The sequence below is a fragment of the Micropterus dolomieu genome, linkage group LG21, assembly GCF_021292245.1.
Source record: "Micropterus dolomieu isolate WLL.071019.BEF.003 ecotype Adirondacks linkage group LG21, ASM2129224v1, whole genome shotgun sequence".
NCBI lineage: Eukaryota > Metazoa > Chordata > Actinopteri > Centrarchiformes > Centrarchidae > Micropterus > Micropterus dolomieu.
Window position 1 is genome coordinate 16,536,875 of NC_060170.1, and position 21,007 is coordinate 16,557,881.

At 41.8% G+C, this 21,007-nt stretch overlaps 2 protein-coding genes across 4 annotated transcripts in view; both read left to right on the forward strand.

Annotated features, from left to right (window-relative positions):
- The window catches only part of msh3 (mutS homolog 3 (E. coli)), a 62,881-nt gene extending 50,954 nt beyond the window's left edge, over positions 1 to 11,927 (forward strand). For all 3 annotated transcript variants that reach the window (XM_046033978.1, XM_046033980.1, XM_046033979.1), the window contains exons 22-24: positions 8,175 to 8,307; positions 8,462 to 8,630; positions 11,561 to 11,927. In XM_046033978.1, coding sequence (XP_045889934.1) covers positions 8,175 to 8,307; positions 8,462 to 8,630; positions 11,561 to 11,642 — 384 coding nt within the window. In that variant the 3' untranslated portion in view covers positions 11,643 to 11,927. The remainder of the gene's footprint in view (positions 1 to 8,174; positions 8,308 to 8,461; positions 8,631 to 11,560) is intronic.
- An 812-nt stretch (positions 11,928 to 12,739) lies between these two features.
- rasgrf2b (Ras protein-specific guanine nucleotide-releasing factor 2b) overlaps positions 12,740 to 21,007 on the forward strand; it is a 73,402-nt gene continuing 65,134 nt past the window's right edge. Inside the window, exon 1 of the mRNA XM_046033982.1 lies at positions 12,740 to 13,459. Coding sequence (XP_045889938.1) covers positions 13,184 to 13,459 — 276 coding nt within the window. The 5' untranslated portion in view covers positions 12,740 to 13,183. The remainder of the gene's footprint in view (positions 13,460 to 21,007) is intronic.

Genomic DNA, 21,007 nt, shown 5'->3' on the forward strand with positions numbered 1-21,007 from the left:
CAACGTATGGTGGTGAATAAGTGTGACTTTTCAGGAAAACACAAAATTGTTTGGGTGACCCCAAACTTTTGAACGGTAGTGTGTGTGTGTGTGTGTGTATGTATATATATATATATGACTGTTACCTGCCAATATAACAGTAGGTTTTACTTTGGATTGCAGTCTGCTAAACCCTATTTAGCAAAAGCAGTACAAAGGTCTTAACAGTTGGGTGGTGTGCATGTGGTATTAGGGCCATCCAGACTGTAACTTCTCTTGGGAGATTTATCAACTCAGATGCTCTATGCTGACCCTAGGGAATGCGTATTTAACAGCACACTTGAGGCAATTTGTTTTGCTTGCCAATGTGGATAAGCACAGTACCAGCTGTTTAACTGACAGTCAGTGAACTACACAAACCACTGATTCTGAATTTGGACCTCCTGGTGGTTGTGAAAAGACGAGCCTTAGGGTACAGCTCCCACTTCAGTCCACACTGACAGAGACCATTGATGGGTTTCTAGAGTTCTACCACTAAAGCATACTTACTCTACTGCTGCCTTCTGGGTAATCAGAGCTTACACACTGTATCCAATCTATGAGAGCTGGAATAAAAGTATTTTCTTATTTTCAGTTTTCCAAGACCTTAGTCAAAAAGCTCCAAATTGCCCCCTGTTCATATATAGATGAATAAACATTTATCTTTGAAAAACCCTTTCGAGGTTTTCTACGTTTTGCCAGGTACACATTAGTCTTTGGACAGGATCTTGAGGTTATGTAATTCTGCTGGAAAACGTAGAAATAAAATTAGTAAGTAGCAGCTAATGCAGCTGAGAGATGCTGTTGGCAGGAGGAGGGAGCTCTCCAACTACCTGTTGTATAACAGCATTGATTTGTTAGAAAAGCCTTGCTATTAAAGGAAAGACAAACAAAAAAAGTTATGCTTTACAGCGAAAGACCTCTTCAGTACAAGCAGATCTGCAGTCTTTCATACTCACTCCTCTTCCTCCTCCACCACCACCACTACCACCACCTCCTCCTCCTCCTCCTCACCAGACTCAAATGTTCACGTCAAAAGTCGGACTGCTCCTCCTTTAACTCGGGTTGTCATAGTAACACACCTTTCCCTGTCCCCAGCACACACCTGAGAGGTAGTTAAGAATGTAGATAGGTTTCATAACACCACTGAATAAAAAAGACGGCCTTGACGGCAGAATGATAAGAGGACACAGAAAAGCACAGGAAAGAGGACCAAAACTAGGAGTTGCTTCTGCTCGGAGTTTATGGTGAAATCACAACCAGCATGTGGTTGGTTCAGTACACTGTCTAATTTAATTCCTTTCTAGCTACGATGTGTACCTCATAATGCCCTCTTCTTTAGCATTACTCACTCTCAGACTCACTTGGGCTCTCACTTTTATTCACGCTAACAGCAGGTCCTGCCATTAGCTTCACACTAAGCTCAGCACTACACATTGCTCTCCATTCGTACCATGACTCAGATTTGCATGCAACTTTGCTGACATTGTAATACTGCACTGAGATATCAGACAGAATCTGGCCCAGCTTTACAACTAGAACTCACTAAAGCTCACTTTTGGCTGCACACTAATGGGTAGAATTGCAGTATGTATTGCTCTGTGTGGGCGTAAATGGTCTGATGTATTCACACTGATGCACAAAGCTTCTACAAAGACCCACATGTGCTGCACTGCACTCTGCAGTGCTTTGTCCCTTCACTGTTCTCATACACAGCACATGGAGAAGATGCTAGTCTGTTTTTCTCTCAACTCACTGTGATTCCCTCGTTGAAATTTTTAGTTGTTGCAAGTTTGATTTGTAATTGCAGTCCAAACATTGTCCAGAGCAGTGGTTCCCAACATGTGGGTGGGGACCCCAGAAAAGGGTCTCAGAATAAAGGCCTTTTCAGACGGGCAACACTCCGCCTGCGTACTTGCTTAGATCTGCATGGTTGCACTGCACTCTGTGGGTTGTTGCAATGATTATTTGTGATGAAATTGTGGGAAAATTGCAAAGGTAGATGTGATATTTTTTTTTTACGTATATGTTTTGTGATGGCAAAGTGTTTGTCAATAGATCATTTCCTTTTATGTTCGACCAGAATACCCCTGGGATATGTGCATACAACCGCCATCTTTGCCTTTTTGGGCTTTCTCCATAGAATTCTAATCAGGATTCTTTAAATAGCGTGTCTCTTTAAATGAAATTGTCTCTGATTCCCATCTTTAAACAGAAGTACTTTAAAAACTGAAACGGCTTTCTTTTCAAAACCTTCTAGAAAAATCACACTTTGCTATGCTGACTGTTGTGGCAGGTGTTATTGAGGAAGTGCAAGTTCTCTAAATCAGTAGTTAAATCTGTTCTTTGAAGGATGTTTATGTCTCTATCTCTAGAAGAGATAAGAGCATCCTGTTCCTACTAATGGGAATGAAATAAATTTGCCCTATGTGCCCAACTAAATTTCAGTGTGCCAAATGTGGTAAGACATTTCTTAAAATCAAAATACCAAATTCTGCTGCAAAAAAAGTGATCAAGACCTTCATAAAGGCAAACATTGACAGGCCAACAATATATAATAATAATAATAACTAGAACTGCAAGCAGTTACAAGCGGGGTCCAAGCCTCCGCGAAGGGCCACGCGAGTTGGCCCGTGTGCCCTGCCGTCGTGCCGCATAAGGTCCCCACGTTTGGTGTTTATGGGCCATTCCAAACAGAGGCAAAACGTCTTGCCTTTCAAAATGCCATAGGAATGAATGGGATTTAGGGAGAGATTTCAGCTTCGATTTTAGCACCACCTGTAAGCGGAATTGCACCAAATTTTTTTAGGTGTCATCAGGGGCTCATGGGGAACAATTGCCCGAAATTTGGTATCATTCGGACTTGTGGTTATGGAGATATAAAATGGGATTTTTTTTTCAATAGCGCCAACTAGGGGCTAACTGTACCAAATTTTGCACAGCCCCACAGGGGGGGCATGCCACACAAGGTCCTCAAGTTTTGTGTTGATCGTCCTAACCTATTAAAATAGGTTTTCAAGTTTTTGCGATTTAGGGAAACGAAAACGTCATCGCACAGAGGCGTGTCCTATACCATCGGAATCAGCAGCATCCCCGAAACACGTAGACATAAGGTTTATGAATGTGCGATGTATTGGCGTGTAGTTATGAGGCAAAATGTCCTTTGGTTCAAAATCCCATTGAAATGAAAGGTGTATTTGAGCTTCGATTATAGCGCCACCTTTTGGCCGAATTGCACAAAATTCTTCAGGTGTCATCAGGGCCCCATGGGGAATAACTGGCCCAAATTTGGTATGAATCGGACTTGTGGTTATGGAGATATAAAATGCATGTAAGTCAATGGGATTTTTTTTTTACTTTAATCTGCAATAACAGCGCCACCTATGGGAATATTTTAGTGCACTTTTGTGCCTGTAGTAAGGAGACCATGCTGAACAATTCGGCTGTGGTTTCATGTCAATGTAAGTTGTGGTTATACAGGAACAATTTTCTTGGATTAAATAGTGCCACCTAGGGGAGAGTTGCACCAAATTTTGCAGAGGCCCTCAGGGGGGCTTCCCACATGAATGCTCCAAATTTGGTGTTGATCGGCCTTTCCAAAGTGAAGATATGACATAATTTCCTGTTGATAGTGTTTTTAGCAAACGTTTGCTTGCATATAATTGCGACATTTTTAGTCGGATCACAATTTCCTCTACAAACTTTCATGAGCTTGGTCCAGAGATTATCCATGCCAAGTTTGGTGTCGATCGGACTTGCAGCTTCGGAGGAGTTATTTAAAATAGGTTTTCTAGTTTTCGCGATGTAGCGAAAAAAAAGTTTAGGCGGAAATGGGCGTGGCCTATACCACGAGATTCAGCTCGATTTTTCGATGAAAAACCACTCACGCTCACACTCACTAATCAACCTAGTCCGCGTTTTTGGATGGTGGGAGGAAGCCGGGGTTTGAACTAACGACCTTCTTGCTGTGAGGCGACAGTGCTAACCACTGCACCGCTCCATCAACTGACAATAAGATGTTATAAATTGTATAATAATTTGTCACAACAAATAAAAGGTTGAATGAATTCATGTTTGCTATTCTTACACCAATGTATAATTTATCAAATGCATGCTTCATTTACACTAAATCACTCTGTCACAAAGAGCACCTCAGCGAGAGCCTTGTTAGTTGAGAGTGAGAACACATAAGGTGTAGACTTGAGTAAGGATTGGATTTGTGTGTAATTGGATAGGGAGGAGGAACAAGACAGAGAGACGGCAACAGTGGTGTTGACACCGGCAACCCCTTCCTCAGGATCATATGGCCGAGTGGAAGCACACTTGTGCGCCCACACGCTCGCGCCTTTGAAAGCATAGTGTTGTAAAACAGCTGGGAAGAGTGGTGATGCTCTACATATGCGCAGTGACACCAATCAGAGACATATTGTAGGAGAAGAAGAGGTGACACCATGCAGATAAAGTGTTATATGTGGAATGTTGCAGATCAGCAGTCTGTCAGAGATGCGGTTTTATTTGAACTGTCATGTCAAGTGAGCCGAACACACAGCCTGTCCCATCTGGACCCGGCCTCCTTTAGTGTTTGACCGCTCCTAGCATTCCTCTATCTGTTTATAAACATACAGCAGATTTTAGCTTACATTAAGGGTGGATATTTATAGATGTTTCTCCTTTTCAAGACACAGACTACCACTTCTCACCCTCCCCAATCCCTTGTTTCCCTCCTACCAAGCCACTCCACAACCTAAAATAAGAGGACAAAACAATTTTTTGTTGTGGATAAAATGTCTAAAGACTGTAGGCTTCACGGAAAAGATGTGTTTTGAGGAGTTCTCTGAAAGACGTGACTGAGTCTGCCTGTCGAATATGAGGGAGGAGTGTGTTCCAAAGCCTGGGTGCCGAGCAGCTAAAGGCTCTGGCTCCCATGGTGGAGAGGCGGAATGGAGGGGTGAAAAGGAGACCAGCAGTGGAGGAGCGGAGGGAGCATGAGGGGACATAATGAGAGCAGGAGGGGTTGTGGAGGGCCTTTAAATGTAGGGTGAGTAGGGTTAAACTTAATCCTGTATTGCACAGGGAGACAGTGAAGTTTGATAAGAGTAGGTGTGATATGTGCCGATGATTTGGTAAAGCTCAGGATCCTTGCTGCAGAGTTCTGAACAGGTTGGAGTCGATTGATGAGTTTGGTGGAGAGATACCAGTGAGGAGAGTGTTGCAGTAGTCTAGACGGGAAGTGACAAAGGCACTAATAGTTTGGATATTTACTTAATAATGACTTAAATTATTATTTGATCATTGAAAGTGCCAGTGACAAATTTTCTGGTTATCGACTAATTGTTTCAGCACTAATTTTATCAGATCGCTCAGTTCTGCAGAGCACGGCTGTCAGGGGACCCCGGGGTGGTCTGGTAATGAGCTGCCATTAGCACCTAATCAGACCATTATCCTGTCTGCAGCCTGCCTCCTGCACATGCTCCGTTTGTTTTTACCTTTCAGTGTCTATAGACAGGAATTGGGGAAATTGCGTGTGTGTGTGCGCACGTTTGAGTGCTGCACATGTGTTTCAGCGGGTACAGGTCTGTGTGTCTCTGTTTGAAGCATGTGGGACTCACCCTGCATGTCTCTCTCAGAGGCAGGTATTACTAGTGAAGTGTGACCTTTCTTAGGCCGAGCGGTTAGCGGGCAAATCCTGGAGCCAGCCTGAGTCCTGCAGCCGCATGTCTGCTGCAATGATATAAGATACAGGCCTGCTTCACCATGAGAGCTCATAGAAGATTTACCTTTACTGTCATCATCAGATTTAATGAATATAAAAGCTAAAATGTTTGGGATATTTAATCCCACGTAAGTTATTGTGTTTCAAAAGTTTGTCACATTGTCAAAACGGTTTTCTACTATGTGGGAAAGAGAGACAGGAGATCAAGGAAAAATCTTGTAGAAGAACGGTTTTCATCCCTCCAACAGAGTTCCTCAGACTTGTGAAGGCTCCTGGTAGGTTGTAGGTGGTAGGTTTTTACTTTATTTTGTCACCCATCTGTATTTTAGTGGTATTTTATGGTAATGTCTCCTCATTAATCCCATTTACATGTAATTGGGTTGTTAAAGTAATCAGGAAAAGGAAATGCATTTGTTTTAGTGAGGAGCTCTCAGCAGCTGTCCTGAGAGTGAAGCGCTGAGAGGAAACATGTTTGTGCAGGCATTTGAAAGGGAGGCGGAGTGAGTGCATGCGCCACCCTCTTTTTGTGATTTTCATGTCTTGACCTCATTGCCAGAGTTCAGTCAACCTTTCGGAGGCTCCCAGGCCTGACAGTGATTAAGGAATAGCAGTATGAGGTGAAGTGCCTTTATTTTGGTCAATCTCTCTCCAGAGCCCGAAAAGCTGGCTGTGGTGTTTACAGTGAAAGGCAGGAAAGTGGAGAGTTTGACTAAGACGAAAAAAATGTCCTCATGCATTAGTTCAGCACACTGCAGGATACACAGACAGTTGACTAATACTGGGCCAAAGTACAGTAGATGTAGATGCCCTGCTCTTTGTTTTTCAGTTTCAACTTTTGCTTAGTTGTGGTAACACAGATGGTGTTACATAATATGCATCATTTGTTATACCTACCATTTGGTACATGTATTACTTTATCCCCCTCTTTTTTGGTTGGTCTCTGAGTTTTTTTTCTTTTATACATTTCTCTTTTGTAAAATACTTTTTTTGTTTGATTAATATTCACTGAAGTCAAAGGACTAACTAAATAATTTAGTAGGGTATTATCAAGATCCCAATTACTACTAGGAATATAAATCATATAGTTGTGGTAAGGTGTGTGTATATATACATACTTACGTTTAAGGGCTTAAAAAAACTTTTTTAAATCTGAAGAGCTGTTAAAGTGAGAATGCTGAGGGAACGATAGATTTTTAGCTGTGTCTGGGGATGGTAGGGTCGATTGGTCCACCACAGAAATTTCTCAACAACTATTGGAGGGATTGCCATGAAATTTAGTACAGACATTCAGGGTGCCCTGAGGATGTATCCTAATGACTTTGCTGACTGTTCCTGCAGTGCTACCAGCAGGTCAAAGTTTCCTGAATATTGTGGCTGCCTACACTAATACGAACCCACATCTACTTGTGATCACACATCACAGACCCATGACATATAATCATAACATTGTCTCATTATCTCCTGCCCAAGTAATTATCGGCTGACCCCTAAGATTCAGTTTATACCATTTGTGGGATCTTGACGATGATCCTTTCTGACTTTGATGATCCCCTGACTTTATCTTTAGCTCCACTAGCAGGTTGACATTTGTGGTTGAGTGGAATGTCTCGACAACTATTGGATGAATTACCACGAAACTGATGAGATGAATTATAATCACTTTATTGATGTCAAAAATCTAAATATTTTGGGCTATGACCAAATACACACAATACTAATGATATTCCCATCAGCCTCAGCTGCACTTTGTGTTTAGTTCTAATGAGAAATTATTACCTTATGGCGCCACCTTGTTTATGAGATTGTTTCTGTTTCATTATTGTGTTTTCTCAGACTTTGGCTCATTGATTTTCAAATGTGATCATTATTCTACCAGCATGACCTCTCTTACACCTGGTAATAAAATGTGGTCTTCATCTAAACAGATAATGACAAATACAAACAGCAATGTCTTAACATTTACTTGAGATTTTATACGGTTTTCTTGTCTGCTTTCTGTGGGCACTCTGATCAGATCTCAGTTCACAGGCACTATGCGAAGCTGGTGAGTAGGTGGGAAAGTGGTAGTTTTATTGTCAGTAAAACCAAACATGGCAGGTGGAGGATCAGAACAAGTGCCATTACTGTACAGCTCGTACTTACTTTTCTTACTTGTCTTCCACGACCGCCTGAAACAACAGAAGTGACAAGCTTCTCTGGCAGGCCGCTACACAGCAGTCACTGCAGTGATGCCATTGCTGCCTGCAGCTATGCTGTTGTCTTCGCTTCAGCTGGATATTTTTTTACTAATGTGAACACAATGCACAGATTGCATTCACACCTGGCTGAGCCTCTTTATGTAGGTTTCCTGAACAATCTGATGGTAGACCAAAGAGCTGCCGGAGACCCTGTGTACTAGGTTTTTCTCAATGTTAACACTTCACTCTCTCCTTCCTTTTCGTAGGTGAAAGCCCTCACACTGTTTGTGACCCATTACCCTCCTCTGTGCGAGTTGGAGCGGGTGTATCCTGAACATGTGTCTAACTACCACATGGCTTTCCTACTCAATGAACCTGACATCGCCACTGACACTGATGGTATGTGCGCGTGCATTTTTGTGCACATATGAATATGCATTCACTGTTTTTTGGGGTGTATATTATGAATTTGACTGTTGCCAATCTTATTAACAGTCTTACTTTGGACATTTCTAAATCACTATTACTCTGCACTTTGTGTATATGCCGGCAGATGGAGAGGTTCAGCCAGAATTCATCACCTTCCTCTACCAGTTAACTGAAGGAGCTGCAGCGCGGAGCTATGGCCTGAATGTCGCCCGATTGGCAGACATTCCAGACCCTATACTACACACTGCTGCACGCAAAGCCCGAGAGCTGGAGCGCATAGTCAACGCCAGGAGGTACTACGAACACACCCTGACCTTTTCTTAAAGGGGCACTCCACTCACTTTATACTGTGAAGCAGGATTTTACTACTCTGAAAAGTTATCATGTAGGCAATTATTTTATGGTCATGTTCAACTTGCTAGCGCTCCCATACATTGGCATCCTCGCAATGGACTGGCCTCATTCAGATGAATGAGGGGGCTTTGCTTTTTAACTCTTGCCTGAAGATGGTCTGAATGCAACCTACCACATAAATACTGTCAAGTTATGGGAAATGTAGGATCCGGTGTTTTGGGGGGAAAAGGGCAGGATATCTCAGCTGCTTTTACTTTTACTTACTACTAAATTGCTGCAGTATCTCACTAAACCGTCTCATAAATCACAAAATGTCCTGTTCCTGTGTTTTTGGAGTTTCTTGAATACTGTTGAGCACAAATCGAGCTTGTAGCTGAAAAAAAAAAGTCAAATTTGTGTCATGAAGAAATGAAACTCAAAATAGCTCCACTGACACTAAATTGAGTGTATATTTAAGCTTTATCACTTAAATAAACTTGATTAATTCTTGTGCTCATACATCTGAACCAGAAAATGTACCAAGGAGTTTCACAGATAGAGAGAGAGACTTACAAGCAGCTTTATGATGGATAGTTTTCCTGTTTTTTTTTTCAGACCTTCAGCAACTTCATTTGTAAAAAGCGACTAGAGACAAATCAAGTGTGTAATTCATAAAGTGAGAAATATGTAAAACTCTACAATATTGTTGATTAGTTTATTCCCCTGCATGCTACTCAGAGTAAACTAAGCAGCACAGTGACTCCTCTCCTCTCACACAGTGCGCACACAGGCAGGATTTACAGTGAATTACTATGGTTACGGGCAGGGTGCGATTTGCTTGGGGGGGATTTCCCCCTTTCTGGATTATATATCCCTACCTCTGCTGCATAATATTTATCCAAAATAAACAAAATTTAAAGTAAAGCCCTCCAGTAAAGTAAATTACATGTGTCCATTTACTTTTAATGTACTTGCCTTTGTAAAGAGAGAAACTGACAATATAAAGTCGCTAACCTGCCTTTCAGCTCGCTCTGGTCTGTTTCAGTGGATTTACCATAAAAGCTTAAATACGTGTGCACTCCAAATGTAGGTGCGGCTAGCTTAATCGCCTTCTCAGAAACGAGAGACAGAAACACTCAAAGCGGTTCAGACAGCCACAGATGGAGTGGATGTGCTAGGAGTCAATTCAGCAGAACAGCGTCTGCAAACGGCGATTTTTGCGTCTTTCTCAGACACTTTAAAATGCTTCCACACTGCTGACATGTCAACGTAATTGTTCGCTAAAACTTATTCAGTCTTTTGCCTTATAAGGCCGAACATCGAAAGTGTTTTTTTTTGCTATTTTCGGCCGATTAATTTCGGTGGCCGAACATTCGTTGCATCCCTATTTTAAAATGCGCTACTTTGGCTCTGATGTGGCTGCCTGTCTCTGTAGGTAATCACCTCTCTGTAGTCTTGCTCAATGTCCCGCCCACGGCACTGTCTGGTTGGTTACACGTTGCGAATAGCCTATCAGCACTCATGAGACATTTGCTTCGGTGAGCAGTGGAGCTGCGCATCGAAGAGAAGGCTGACAATATTACTGAAGCTGCGAAACAAATCTCTGTCTGATGATCTGTTTCTATGATGACAAGCAGCCCAGTGTCCCTGATACACCAGTCAACATGCCCGAAGTCACAGCTTCGGGGTTTCACTGAATGACACTCTCGAACGTGACAACTTTTAAATCAGTCGCTCTCCCTCCCCTTACCCTCTCACTGCACCTGAGAGTTTAATACATCATTTGTCCTTTTTGCATTTTCATTGCAACTCTGCATTGCTATGTAACGTAACATAGGTTATTTATTTTTCTAATAATAAACAGTGGGAGAAAACTTTTTTAAACTTTGCAATCAATCCACAGGTCACCCGTATTTTCATGAAGGGAAAAAAAAAAATTAGTTTAGTGTCAACCTCAATTTGTGGTGCAGTTTTCCATTAACAAACAAGATAGATTTGAATAAGTTCTTTGTTTGAAGTTCCTATTTTAAATTGACATTCCTAACGTGGTTATTAAATAAATGACAATTTTAATTAAAATGAATGTTCTGGAATTGTTGATTAAAACGGAGATGCTTAACAGCTGTTGTCAACCTTTTGTCATGGGAATATTTTCTCCCAGAGGGTCCAAGTTTTCCCTTGGCTAATTTACTTTTTCCAAATATTAAGAGGAATGCACAAGCGCACACTAATAGGGATGGAAAGAGAAAATATATGTTTTTTTTAATGCTGATATAGACAAGTTTTTCTATTAGGATGAACCACACACTGCCAGGCAGAGGTGTTCTGGTTGCGATTGAGTTAGGAAGCAGAAATACGGAGAATTCTTAGTCTTTTGCTGTTGAAGCGTCAGCATATTGCACTTTCTCCACATTCTTCTGTCGCTGTAAATTTACACATGGCATCTCCTCGCTGTGTAACAGACAGCCTGCTGGGAGTTGAGCGTTGCTTAGTCTCTTCCTAAGTAATCCTCACTATATGAAATATCTGTCAGCACACACACACACACACACACACACACACACACACACACACACACACACACACACACACACACACACACACACACACACACATTATATGTGCTACCTCTCCATCAATGTAATCCTCCCTATATGAGATGTTTGTCGTTTGTTAGAGTGAAGCCATGCTGAGTACACAATAATCATACACACAGGAGTTGAGCTGCTTGTTGGAGGTTAAGAACAGGGATTTTATCATACTCACTCTGCTGTGTGTGTGAGTATAATGTATTTTGGCTCAAAACATGTGGACTTATGTAAGGAAATATATTAGTTTTATATACAATATTTTGTTTATGCAACATTTCCTTGTCTTTGTGTCTCTCTAGGAAGAATAAGAAACTTCTTTCAGATCTTTGGCGCATCTCGGACAAATCATCCCTTATGGAGTGGCTGCAGTCAAACTATTGACATCGCTGCAATGGTAGTCAACACCATCAGAACGGAACATGAAGAGGAGAGAACCCAGCTGTCAGTGAATGGCCATGCTCAAAGAACAATATACATGCTTTAGCCTTCAGGAGAATAAACATCTCTGGTGCTGGTTATCGTCATTGCCACCATAAACATCATCATCATCATCTGTACTGTAACCTAATTGTCATAACATCAATTAATACCAATTGATCAAGGTTTGACCCACCAGACTATATCAGTGACATCAGTGTGTATTGTGATAAAAAAACAAAACAAAAACTTCTTACACTTGTTCTCTGTCTGACCTTAAAAAGAGTAGCCTACTCCACAGATTTAGCATTGTGCTACTATAGCATTGTCGGAGTAATGGACAGGAAAAAGAGATCATAATTGATGCAGCGGAATCAGAGATCAGAGATCTTTTTTAATTCCACACATTCTTCTTTCTTGTCAATACGTGGCACCTACATTACCCACAATGCAATTCCAGTGTGTGAAGCTTGTAGAGGACTCAAGCTACTAGCCTAAAGAAGAGATGAGGAGCAGGCTACAGAGGCCTGGTAAGCGCACTTTCCAACGCCATATCCATATTTCTTTCATTTTCAAACTTGTGCTAACTTTAATTTATCAGACTTTGCACAGCTCACTCCAGATTAACAAAAGGCTTTATAGGCATAGGCTAGGCCTACATCTTTATATGTATTTATTTTGCACTAATACGGGATACTGTAATATAAACAGATGCGTCTAATTGGTGGAGTTCCCCTTTAAATAAGAACTTAGACATAGTTTCTTGTTGTGCAGAAAACATGAAGGAAACCGATTATGACATGAGGAGGCATTAAATTGTTGATTTACACTCGTTTTGTCAAAGTTGAACAGTCATTGTATTCATGTAGTCTGTCTTTTTCTCTTTATCCTGAATGTAGGCTTGTCCGTTAGGGTGTACTTTTTGCTACCCGTCGCTGTTAATAATGCAAATACAAATCATTTGCCACTGAGAAAATTTGCATCACATCTCTAGCTCTCTCACACCCTCAAACACACACACACCACTCATGCTCCGCCTTTAATTCTACCAACTCCAAGATCAGCGCGCATCACTGGAGAGAGAGAAAGATAGAGAGACCTAGTGGGAGTGAGTGTTTGTGTGCGAGGCAGAGAGTTAAACACTGTCAAAGCCGATTAGAGTTTATCGGGTCTGTGATTCTGTCACTGTCTCTCCACTTGAGGGTTTTCCCCGTTGAGAACGACACGCCTCGATCTCGCTTTCTCCTGCTTGTTTTGTTGTTGTTTATTTATAGAAGCGCGCTTTTTTGCGAGCAGCATGGATTTATTCAAGTGCTTGTAAGACTCGGACATGTTTACCATGAGTTCCTCTGCAGAAGCGCTCCTGTCAGCGGGGCAACTTTTCCGTGCGCCACGGTTTCGCTGAACCACGCGTCTCGGTGGGAAAGTTTACACGCAACCCCATGGGCTTGCAGTGAAAGCTCTGGTTGTCCCAATTTCTTCTCTCTACCACACCGTACGACAAAATGCAGAAGAGCGTCCGCTACAATGAAGGGCACGCGCTGTTTCTGTCGGCGGTCGCGCGTAAAGACGGGACTAAGCGCGGATACCTGAGCAAGAAGACGGCGGAGAACAGCCGATGGCACGAGAAGTTCTTCGCCCTTTACCAGAATGTACTGTTCTACTTCGAGAACGAGCAGAGCGCGCGACCTGCCGGGATTTACCTGTTGGAAGGATGCACCTGCGAGCGCGCGCCGGCGCCAAAGATGTCCAACACTGGGAAGGAATCGCTGGAGAAACAGGTGAGAGGTTTAAAAATAGCAAATAAAAAATGACCATATCAAAGACCGAAATGTCTGGAAGCTAATGTGTTATGTTTCCACAGAGATTTACATCGATTATTGCTTGTTTGACACATTTAAAAAAAAAAAAAAATCATATTAATGAAAACTAAAAGATTGAATTATTTCATCACACTCAAAGTGACGCCCATGCAAAACGAGCAAGTGGCTCACGCAGCATCATACTAAGGTGGCTGCAGCAGCTCAGCCACTCTGCCCTCTACACTTCCAACAAGCTCTGCAGTGTCCAGAGCAAATGCATCTTTCCAGAGCAGGTGACCACCCCCACATGGGAGCAGGCTGGTTGGAAAGAGATGTTTCCCACAGAGTGAATCTTTCAAATTCTAAACAACAGCAAAAGAAGAAGATCTGGTCCTTCCCTTTCAGTTGTCACATAAACATGTATTTCTCTTTTTTTACACTCTGCTATTTGGAGCAGTATTTTTTTCTCTGAGGTCAAGACAGTTGCTGGCTGCAGCCACAAAATGTACTTGACTTGTAACCTGTTGCGTGTGAACCCAACACTTTATATGGATGAATCAAACAAGGCTGAAATTTCTTCGTAGTTCATGTTCAAGCCAAATTCATTTTGAGTCCCACAGTGGGAGGCCAGTATAGCAATGCAGCAACAAGGTGTTTTATTTAACCCCATGAATGCTGAATACATTTTCATTTTACACCATATGTATCACAAACTTGTATCAGTAATTTAATAAATGTACATCATCTTTACATTTAATGAAATATTAATTCCCAGAATGCCATGTCATTTAGGTACACACAATGCAGCATGGCATATGTATTGTCTTTAACCTTGTGATCCGAACTACAATTTTACATAAAGCTCTGTTCTGCTGCAGCTGCTGCAGACTTCTGCAGTGCTGAGAAAGGTTAGGGCTTTTTGCCTTTAAAGCAGTGCGATTCAGGGAAATGTTTTGGGCAAATCTGTTGGTGACTGTGTTCCTGGAAGTTGCCTCAGCATTGTTGCTCCAACAGTTACGTAGATCTTGTTGCTAGGAAACATTTTTACCATTTGCACATGCATTTCATTGAAAAAAAAAATGGAACACACACATGTATTGGCCACAATTATATAATCAATCCTAGGGATATATCTATCAAAGAAGAATTCTTTGTTATAGTAAAAATAACATTTACTTCATGAAAGTAATGGCAGAGAATGAATTTCTGTTTCTGATCCCAGTTTTCTGCTGGCCTCAGGGACTGTGTGCATGTGTGTGTGCACAGGCATCATGCCCATTAAAATGAAGGGGGAGGGATACACTGGAGAGCATTGACTTTTTTCAGTTTGAGCTAATATTAAGGAGACCGTAAGTGGATGCACACTTTTATCATATGAGAGGTGGGGAGAGGTCAACAGTAGCTAACAATCATCATCACTCAGAAAATATTTATCTCCACAGAGACTCATCTCCGTACAGTATGTATAAAAACAATCCATTCCAGATGTATGCAAATTGAGAAAAAGGCTTTAGGAACGCCAGGGCATGGTAGAGTGTGGTTTTAATCCAAGCCAAACATAAAGCAAGAAGATTATGTCTTTCTTTCTTTAATGTAGTTGATATTAATGATAATGAAAGGAGGACAAATATGTCTTTCTGAGGGCAAAATTGCATGTGGTTCCAACTGCTAATATTGGCACTGATGTAAGCATAAAAACCTCTCTCTTCTGATCGAGCTTGGCAATTATGATGTCTTATTTTATCCTCTCTTTCACACACAATGTCTCACTCTCTCTCTCTATCTGTCTCACTCTCATACTACAGCTGTGATGCTTAATTAGAGTTATTTTCAATCTGCCCTCAGTTGAAACCTTGTGTGCTGCCATGTAACTCTGGTAGTGATGGGGCAGTGGATAAGACACGTGCCTTTGGTGTGAGAGACCCAGGGTCAATTCCCCACAGCGACATATGTGTCCCTGAGCAAGACACTTAACCCGTAGTTGCTCCAGAGGTGTGTGACCTCTGACATGTATAGCTATTGTATGTCGCTTTGGATAAAAGCGTCAGCTAAATGAAAAAATGTAACTACATAGCCGTGCACACAGGAGGAATAAACCAAATAGCAATGACATTTTGTCTTGCATATGAGGCTGTGTGTGTGCTCGTGTGTTTAACATGATCAAGAAATGGTCAGTCTGAACTTGGATTTTATTCCTCATAATCTTTACATCAGTTGTTCTTGCTCTTCACTGTTTTTCTGTGCAGTTGAGTGAGTCTGCCAGCAACCTGCAGTATTACACCCCCACAGTGAGCCACAATGCAACCACACAAATAACACACAGCTACTGCCTCTCTGTTGTACTCTCAGATAGACACAAACCCTTCGAATAATTTGGAGAGCATTCACACTGGACTAAATGGTTTCCACAGCGACTGTGGATGTTGTCATGACCCGGCTCATGAGCCATGACAAAAAACAGGAGGTACACCATTTTTAAACTGGTGTTCATGATTATTCCTTAACATCGAACACCCCAAAACATACTACCAGAAAATTAAGATATGTCGGATTTCTAGCCAATTTCACTTTAAGAACAGTGACCACTTTAGAGAGATTTGAGAAAAGTTAAAGGATTGTGCTCGGTGTAGACCAGCACAGGCACACAGAACCCACATAAACATCAAAATGTTTTAGCACCCATATCAATGCTTATTTTTGTGTCATAGAAAAATCTAATGGATAGGAATTAAGTTTCTTTGAGAAGGAGCTCGCTGCTGTATCTAAACCCAGATCATCAACTTGCAAAAGTATAGCATACCCTTTCAAAAGCCTCTTGACAAACAGGAGACCAAACAAAAGTTGTTTTCCCCTTCAGCAAATCAGTGAGTGGAACTACTTCCAGCTTCAGAAGTATCCCCCCAGAACCAGAAAACAAGTTCCAGCTTGAATTTTTTCTTGCACTGGACAAACTATACCCTGGCCCTTGCAAACTCACACTTGGTGAGACTGATATGCCTCAGCCAAGTGGCTGAAGAGAGTCCAAATGTGCTCCAAATGAGAGCACCGTGTATCTAAATAGACCACCACGTCATCTCAATAGACTGTGCATCCCTCCAAATCCCCTAGAACCTTGGTCATAAGGCTCTGAAATGTTGCTGAGGCATTATAAAACCACTAAGGCATGACTCTGTAGAAGTACAAGCCATTTGGTATTATAAATGCAGAAAGTTTTTGTGCCCGCTCCGACAATGGGACATGTAATTTGCACAGTGACTCAAGTTCTTTAGATATCCTTGCAACACAGGGCTATAAACTACACACACTCAGACGGGACAGGGCTTCAACAAGCTATACTGAAAACCATTCACATAATTGATGAGATTTTAATGAGGTTCTGCTTCATATTATGGAGTCAATGGGCCATGCAGTGTAAGGCCAAACACCACATAATTCGGACTGAACCCAGTGCCCTTCTGTCTGCATCAACCAGGGCAAACCATCCTTCCAGTCACTCTCCATTTGAGTACAATAAACATGCAACAGCAACTTCGGTGTCTGCTGGACACGTTCCAATGCCCCCTGAATCTGCACATAATTGCAGATGTGCAGAATCAGATCAAAGGCAGATGCTTTGTTGTGCTTGACATGAAGTTGCTTCAGCACTTGATAGAACTGATGGGAGGAGAAGTTTTAACCCTGATCAATTTGAATGCTTTTTTGAATACCAAAAATCCAAATGGACTGGGTAAGAGCCACACCACACCACAGACCTAACCGCGCGATGGGTATGCAGTTGGATAACGGGTACTTTGGTTTTAAACTGCGCCAGACTGAGAACGAGGTAGTGGACCTACACAATCAATTATTAGATGCTCAAAAGGCTCTCTGACAGCTGGAATAGGGAACAAAGGAGCAGGTCTTATAAGACGTTATACTCTGATTAGGTATGCCAGTGAGCTGTTGCATGTGACATGTTTTAATATATGCAGCACAGTGCTTGAAGTGGAAAAATCATAGGTGCCAGTACTCACCATCAGCTGTTGCCTATAATTTATTTATAGGTTGCACATTCCTTGTCTAATGTCTGCCTACAGATTGTTTATAGTGTTTGAAACATTTCAACAGCTTATTAGTTGAGATTCAACACTTCAACTGTTTCACAAATAAAAACATTTCCTGATATTACACCACTGTGGTCAAGGTTTAATTAGGGCAAATGTTAGTGTATTCATTATAATTTAAGATAATTGCATCCTATATAGCTTACTACTAGTATATTAATTCCAGTTGGATAATACAGCAGTTTAATTTTTGTGAGTTTTCATTCATTAAATCCCTTTACAAGAAAATGCTCTACATTGTGGTTAGTCTCTAATTTGTTAATGCTAAGTACTAACTTGTCAATAATCATAACAATTCATGTAGAGCAACAAGTTCAACATTTCAAGTTTACTGTAGCGCATCAACCTTTTTTAATGTCCCGCCCCATCCAGGTGGTGATTGTTTTGTTCACAAACTTTATGCACCTGCTTGGATGAAAAAGCTCCCAGTCTTTTTCCTACTCTGTTTCTGCACATGGAGAGAGGTGAAAAGAGCACCAGGAGCTTGTAAGAAGTGCCGGGACTGCAAAAAAGTACGCCAAAAAGTAAAATGTAGAAATACCAGTACAGCGTACAGATGAGTACCAGCCCACTTCAAGCACTGATGCAGCAACATCTTGTTTCAAATGTGGTCAAAAGAAATGCTGCAGGACCTGACAGTAGGATGTCTATGAAGATTCTCAGTCATCCAGGTCATAGTTATAGATACTTTCCAGTATCTTCAACCAAGTCCAGTTGCCTTTGACTTTAACCTTTGTTGGATGATCTTACAGTAGGTTTTCCTGAAATACCAGTGTCCAGATTCATCATGAGGCAATTTCAACACAGACTCATTGAATTTAGATGGCAGCACAATTTGGATAATGGCATCCCCAATGAAACTGTCACAGTGAGGCACCCATTTTTTTTTTACCTCCTCTGCGGGAAGAGACCTGTTTGAACATACAACTCCTTAGACACTCCACCTTTAACACGGAGCACCAGCACATAATATGAGCTGTCAGATCAAATTCAGGGTGTGTCTGCTCATTTGCCCTTTGCTCCATGTTTGAAAATGTTGGCGGGAATCGTCAGGGACCAACTCATAAGCCTTCAACAAAGCTGACTTGACAACAGAGTAAGAAGGTGGTTGGGGTGGATGGAGGGCCAGAAACAAGACTTTCAACCAGGAGACCGGTGTTTCTTTCCTGTGTAAAACAAAAAGTTAACATGAAATACTTTTATTTAAGTTTGCGTAAATTGGGTAAGTTACACAAATAACGTTACTTAACTTTTGTGTTAACTGACGTGCGTAGTTATTTTAACCCAAACAATGATCTTTTCCTAACCCTAACCATGTACTTTTGGTGCCTAAATCTAACGCAATTGCAATGCTTCACAACTTTAACAATGTGGCATTTCAAAATGGCAATGTTTCCCAACTTTAACATTTTATTTTGAAAGTCTAACCGGACATGGCATATTTATTGTTGCTAACTTGACCAGATGCTGAATATTTATTGTTGTTAACCCTTGCTAACTTGACCGCGGAGCCCTAAATGTTGAAAAACAACTAAACGGGTAACCAGGGCGTTAAAAAGCGACGCCAAGGTGTCTTGACCTAGCGTCAATATGTGATGACGAGTCAGGAATGAGAATGTGTTTGATGAATAGGCCGCCTCCGCTCTATCGGTCAATGCAGCATTAACGTGCAAGCAGACTCCGACTACTGTCTTGTGTCTTCCACATGCTCAAACAGAGAGAAAAATATCTCTGGATCCTTTTCATAAAATCTTTGCAACAAACGCAGGTTCAATATCAAAACTCCTCTGAAGGCTCAGGGTAAAACAAGAAACTTTTGAGCTCCACAGGACAGTCAGCTATCAACTTTCCACATTTGATTAAATCCAGCTGGTATTGCGGTAGACACAACTTTGCCTGTTCAGCTTGACAGCACCAAATGCCTTTTAATCTCTGCTTTTTGCTTCATTCATGTCATGCTGCAACTGTAACATAAGCATCTCTTTTTGCTGCTTAAATGTTAAACTACCTGTTGCCAAAAAAGGCAGAGGCCATGTTAGTTGGACAAGGGGGTTGCCCCTGGCCTTTTAACTGCTTATAAGAAATGTCAACTTCATAATGATTGTGCAGACTACACGACTTTCAACATCGGCAGATCGATGTGCTGTTCAGACTACACATCTTGCCATCTTGTGACGGGAGTCTTGAAGTTGTTGTGGGGTTCACACTATGTGACTGATTGGTGACAGTGGGTCACACACTACATGAGCTGACAGTGGTTGTGTCACCCGACGCTGGTCTCCAAACTACGTTTTTTCAAGAAAACACGTGAAATGTGAAACGGGAAATGACGCGAACCTACACACGAAACAGCTGTTCTTTGTTATAATAAAGATAGCAATAAAGAAAAAGAATATGGGTGAAAGAATTGATCAGCACACGCAGGTAGCAGGGATTGTCTGAGCTACAGAGAGAGCTGGAGGTGAGTAAAAGTGTTTTGCAGAAAAAAAGCTGCCTGCTCTGCCAGCTGCCTGCTCTCATTGGCTGGATCTGGATGTCGAGTTGGCTGACTCTTCTAGATATTTGGTATGCTACATATCTGGCAGACGTCGGCGATGTGGCAGTGATCTGTTGGGGAGCTGTTTTGATGCGTCGTTGTGTGATTTCACACATTCACACATAACGACTGGCAACCACCTATCAACCACCGATTTACTCCCTATCACAGTGTGACGGTCGCTGAGCTCGCGAACTGGCAAATCGGTATAAAAATCGTGTAGTGTGAACTAGGCTTAAGTCCACAAAAAGATCCATACTAAGTAACTGCCTATCCCAATCTAACTAACATCACTCACCCCTAGTCTTTATTCAGTGACAGATACTTATGCACGGAATACTGATTGCACCGAAAAGGCAACCAGACCTTCCCGAGTCTATGGCTGTGCTGTCAAGCAATTGCTCCAACCATGTTTACCGCAACACTACCAGGAGAAAAACACTAATTAGGGATTTACAGGGAACAGGGGGTACTGGGGGAGTATTGGTTATGAGTGCTTGTTATGCCCCAAAAATATATATTCAAATAATTAAATTAATATAAACATGCAACAACTAGTTGACTATGGCTTGAACTATTGACTATTAGTCTACTAGGATAATCTTTTGTTTGGGGCACCCCTACATACAATAATGAAGGTTACGATATGGTAACCCTAGTTCTATTAGCACAGGCGGAGCCCTCTACTGGACTCTATGGGTACTACCTCTCTTCCTATCACACGCACGTACTCGGCCACTGAAATTTTGAATACTGTAAGTAGCCGACCAATTGGACGTCGCTACTGTACGTGCGTACCGTATAAATAGCGGTGTCCTCACTGCTCAGCATCCAACCAACCCTTCAGCAGACGGCGGTGGAGCGGCAGGGCTCCATCGTAGAGGGCTC